The sequence below is a fragment of the Daucus carota genome, chromosome 4 (genome assembly GCF_001625215.2).
Source record: "Daucus carota subsp. sativus chromosome 4, DH1 v3.0, whole genome shotgun sequence".
NCBI lineage: Eukaryota > Viridiplantae > Streptophyta > Magnoliopsida > Apiales > Apiaceae > Daucus > Daucus carota.
In genome coordinates, this window is record NC_030384.2 from 32063642 (window position 1) to 32068741 (window position 5100).

The 5100-nt window shown below is 33.7% G+C and overlaps 1 protein-coding gene across 2 annotated transcripts; it reads left to right on the plus strand.

Annotated features, from left to right (window-relative positions):
• Window positions 1-1899: 1899 nt before the first annotated feature.
• On the plus strand, window positions 1900-3996 carry LOC108192502 (uncharacterized). 2 transcript variants are annotated; one of them, XM_017373248.2, is made up of 7 exons: window positions 1900-2223; window positions 2403-2494; window positions 2682-2760; window positions 2840-2934; window positions 3290-3385; window positions 3466-3490; window positions 3573-3996. In XM_017373248.2, the coding sequence occupies exons 1-7, from the start codon at window positions 2091-2093 to the stop codon at window positions 3584-3586; spliced, it is 534 nt and encodes a 177-aa protein (XP_017228737.1). In that variant the 5' UTR covers window positions 1900-2090; the 3' UTR covers window positions 3587-3996. The 2 variants fall into 2 exon arrangements, with proteins under 2 accessions (XP_017228737.1, XP_017228736.1); XM_017373247.2 differs by having other exon boundaries at window positions 1950-2223; window positions 3466-3742.
• Window positions 3997-5100: the final 1104 nt, after the last annotated feature.

Sequence of the window (5100 nt, forward strand, 5' to 3'; positions counted from 1 at the left end):
TGTGTGATTTTTCTCTCCTTCCTTTGTGAGAGTGGTTTGGATTCATAGATAAAGCCTTTCGGGAATTGCATTTGTGGTCGATAGCTCAAACGGAGTTTTTGGAAAAGATGGTGAACACAGAGCAAGGATCCATAGATGTACCATCGTCAATTTCAACATCGCTTATTTGTCTCATATTGGGTATAAAGACAGGCATGTTAATTTTTTCTATGTTTGTTCGACTCAATCATTCTTGTAGATGCTGTATGGCCATTATTTATTGAATTATCTCCTTTTTTTCAAAAAAAATAAAAATATCTGATTACGCTAGCCCTTCATGTCAAACCGCCAACAGGCAACAATTACGGGCCTTCTATGCATAGTAGCCCAAAATTTGATTCTGAGTATAAATATTACTTCAAATAATGAGGCTTTAGCGATTAACAGTGGGACATCGATGACACGGCATAGCTGGAGTCAGCCAAATGAAAAGTTGCATCTCATCTACATAAATAATTTTCAGATTTTTTAATAAAAAAATGGGAAAATAGATTTTTTTGCCACTCAACTTATAGTGTTTTTAGAAACTTACCACCCAACTAATTTTTTTATTCTTTTAGTCACTTATGTTAAGTTTGGTTTTATTTTTAGCCACCAACTTAGGTTTGGATTTGATTACCAGCATTATGATAATTTTTTTGTCACTAAACTTATTGTGTTTTTAGAAACTAACCACTGAACTATAATTTTTTTTATTTTACTCACTAGTGTTAAATTTAGCTCTTTTTTTTGTCACTGAAGTTAGGTTCAGATTTGATTATTAGCATTACATTTTATGTGTATCATTATTAAAATAGAGTGGTAGTCGATAATATTTTGATGATTTGATATATGTTTGTATTTTTATATGTAATACTTTTTATGTCTTCAAGGTCGCTTACCTTGGATGATAAGAATTTTACACGCATTATATGGCCTTTAAAAGATGTAGTTTCATATATAACTTTATTTTTTTTCTTCCGAATGAAAATTCAGCGTTTGAATTTTTACACACAAAAATAAGTTATGAAACTATGTTTTATAAGAATGTTAAATACATGCTAAGCACTAGAGAAAATTTGTAAACTAATGAGAGGGACGGAGGGAGTAATAATAATATAAAATGATGCATTATATATAGAGGACAATCATCGAAAATTAAGTTTTCCTCTCTGTTTATTTATCTCGAAAATTGTAATAAGATAAAGTTATTTAAATTTTTGAAGATAAATTTAAGAAAGATCTTAGACTGAGCTACTCCATTGAAAGTTTAATAGCGAAAGATGATGCGTCATATCACTCAATTACACTTTATCTTATGAGAGAGGGTGAATTGTTTGAAGTCATTGATTTCATATTCATGATTTATTGAATTTTTAGAATCTAATTACTATTATTCCTAATTTTAATTTTTCATCGGCTCATTTTATATTACTATTGCTATATATAAGGATATAAACATACGACACACCATCAAAATATTAGATACTATGACTATGTATAAATGATGATATAAAAAATTATCATAATGCTAGTAATCAAATCCAAACCTAAGCTGGTGGCTAAAAACAAAACCAAACCTAACATTAGTGACTAAAAGAATAAAAAAATTAGTTGGGTGGTAAGTTTCTAAAAACACTATAAGTTGAGTGGCAAAAAAATCTATTTTCCCTAAAAAAATGGGAAACGTATAGAAAAATAAATAAAAAAAATAGGGTCCTAGAATGTTGCATCGCTGTTACACAAATTATCCATGAAAATTTGTGTACCTAGGTGCATAATTTGAGTTGTAATAAATGTCTGAAAGTCGGAGGGATAAGAAATGAGTAAATGCGGTGATGATAAGTCCTTTTCTGTTGTGATCTGTCAATTAGGATAATTGAAGCCAGTGGGTAACTGTCAAATGTAGTACCAACAAGCTAGTGGTTGTGGAACTGCTGGGATGTGTGGGTGCCATAGCTCTTAGCCTAATATTGTCCTTGTACATTTAGTTATTGTAACTTGTATTATGTACCAGGTTGTTTCCGAACTAACCTGCAGCACCTTCAACACTGGTAGTTTATTGCCACCCAATGGCTGTTACTAGAAGACGCAACGCCGTCGTTCGGGAACAACAGGATCCTAATTCTACTGCGCCTCCTCATCTCCGTCGTGTCGATGTGGCTCTCGGGGATGGAGATGCAGAGGCCCTCCGTCAAGCCCTTGGTAATAATAGTCAACAATTCTTTTTCGGGTTGAATGGTGTTTTGGTCACTGAGCTGTAACTTTCACTTGGGTCATCGTACTTAAAAAACTGTCAGTCGTCTGCATATAAATTTAGGTTGTGGAAAATTGAGCTTGTGTGGTTGAATGAGTTGTTTTACTTGATTCATGAATATTTGCAGATAACTTGTTAGGCAGCATCGATGACCCGATTGAGAATGGAGACACGGCCCTTCATCTGGCCTGCGTCTATGGACATCTCACTTGTGTCCAGGTCACATTTAACTCTCTACCTTCTTTTTCGAGTGCTATTCTACTGCTTATAACTGGGAATTTCCGGTAATCTTTATCAGACAGGTGTTTCATTTTTAAGGCTGGGTACTCACCGGAACTTGATATTGCTATTTGATAATTTTATTTAATTATTTGGTAAATAAATGTTTTTTAGATTGTTCGTTCAGATTTTGATAGAGAGAGGAGCTTCTCTGGAGGCTAAGGATGAAGATGGTGAAATTCCTCTGCATGGTGCTTCTGCAGCAGGTAGTGTTTGCGCAATAATAATATCATATTCGTGCGATTCAATATGTTTATTTTAGTTTCTGCCAATTACAAACTGCAGGATATGCAGATATAGTGCAACTTCTTCTTAATAAAGGCAGTGAGATGAATATTGTGAAGAGAATGCTCGACTCTGTTGATGAAGAGGGTGATACTGTGAGTCTTTTGATGTTAAAGAGCACTGCTCATATATTTGTTTTCTAGTGCTTGTTAGAACAGTGGCTATTCTCTTTTGTTGCTTAAAGAACTATTTCCCTTTCTTCTAATCTTACATTGGCGGAACCAAGGCGGGGCTAGCCAAGATTTTACTAAATCTTAACTTTCAGTTAAGAATTGGTAAGAAAATCATTTTAAGCCCCTTTTGATATGGAAAAATTAGCAGTATCTAAAAATAGCCTCAATTGTATTCAAATCCTGATTCCGTCAGTGCCTCTCTACAGAAAGGATTAGATTAATTTACGGGCCATACCCCTGGTTGAATTTTCGCTAATGAGCACTGTATTTTTCACAGCCTCTGCATCATGCAGCAAAGGCCGAACATGTAAATGTCATACTGTTGCTGCTAGCTAATGGAGCTTCTCCGACCACGACCAATTTTCATGGCCAGGTTAGCAGTTAGTCCACATATTAGTCTGGTCGATCATTCCCTCTCCTGTTTTCATTATGTCTGAAACATAACATTGGCAGATCCCAAGTGAGCTAGCTGATCCAGGTACGCATGCTAAAGAAATTTTAACAAATGCTGTCGGCACCTATGTGGCTTCAAGATAAACAGGGGAATTTTTCTTTGCTAGCTGCTTGTGCATGATGGATATAACAACATTTCATGAATAATAATCATGTATTGCTCCAGACCCAAGTTGTGCTGTTCTACGAAGAACCACTTTCAATACTTTGAGTATTTCTTTCCAACAATAAACAAGTGTACTCTTGAATAGCAGTCAAATGTATCGATTCGAACACATGCAACTGCTCATGTAAAATCGCAGGGAGGGAGCTCCAACCCGCAGAATTGGAGACAGGTGATTGGTTGAGAACTCTCCAACCCACCCACATCTTCTATTGGAGGGAGATGACAGCTGGTTTAGAGCTCTCCAACCTGCAATATCTTCCAAGTATATTTCCTCTTGTTATCTTCTTTTTTTTTTTGAAATTATTGTTATCTTCTTTTTAGTACAAAAATTATATCAAATTTGTCGAAATATCTTTCTTTATTCACGATATATGGTTTAACAATATTTTAAAAGTAGTTGTTTTTAAATTTACTTTCATATCATCTATCTATCTATATTAATAAAATACGCAATATAATAAATATGGATAAATGAACAATATATAATTATTTAAATTTATTACTATGTATGAAATTACCCCAATGATCATTAAGATGAGGGAGAGTCATTTGTGTGTGGGGGGTGGGGGTGGGGGGTGGGGGGGGGGGGGGGGGGGGGGGGGGATAAATTTTTAAGATTATCTCTGCAAATTTTAATTTATGTATTTATAGTGATATCTTATTTTCATTTTCATGGTATATTCTTTTTGACAAAGCATGACCACTATTGTTTTGGGCCTTTTGGCTGAGAGAATAAAGTTTATCAATATTTTGAAAAATTCTCTGAGACTCTTGGTATTTGGAAAATCATATCCAATATATTAAAAAAAATTCTAAAATACAAATTGATTATACTGTATTTAAAGTACATGTAATAGGTATAATTAACTTCTAAAACAACTTTTTTGAAAACGTATATTTTGAAAAAAATATATAAAATTATCTACATTTTTAAATTTATTTTTAAAATTACGGCCAGAATTATATATCAGATTGTAACATAAATTGATAGCAGTTGTTTTTTCTGTTATAATAATTATAATTGAGATCGCATATGAGATATATATGAATTATAATTATCCGGTAGTAATTTTTAAGAAAAGAGAATGACCAACTTTGATATTTTTGAAAACACCTTATCATACAGTACTTTTTTGTTGCTATTCTCATCACTTCTTGACAAAACTCGTGTGGGGCTGATAGTTTCAACGTAACCTGTGTCAGAAACCCTGTGGGGACTTGGGATGGGATTGCTACTGGTATTGTCATTGTATGCTGCTGCTGATACGAGGCATCCATTCAGATCCTTGGGTCTTTTCTTTCTAAAAGGATTTTTCTTTCTTACCACAAATAATTTTAGGAAGTCAAATAGAAATCCTCATCTCTACATTTATCCTGTTGGAGAGTTGTTTGGTTGAGTGGTATCTGGAATTAGTAAATTCATAGCTAGTGTTTGGTTGAACAATTAAAAATATATTTCACGGCATTTT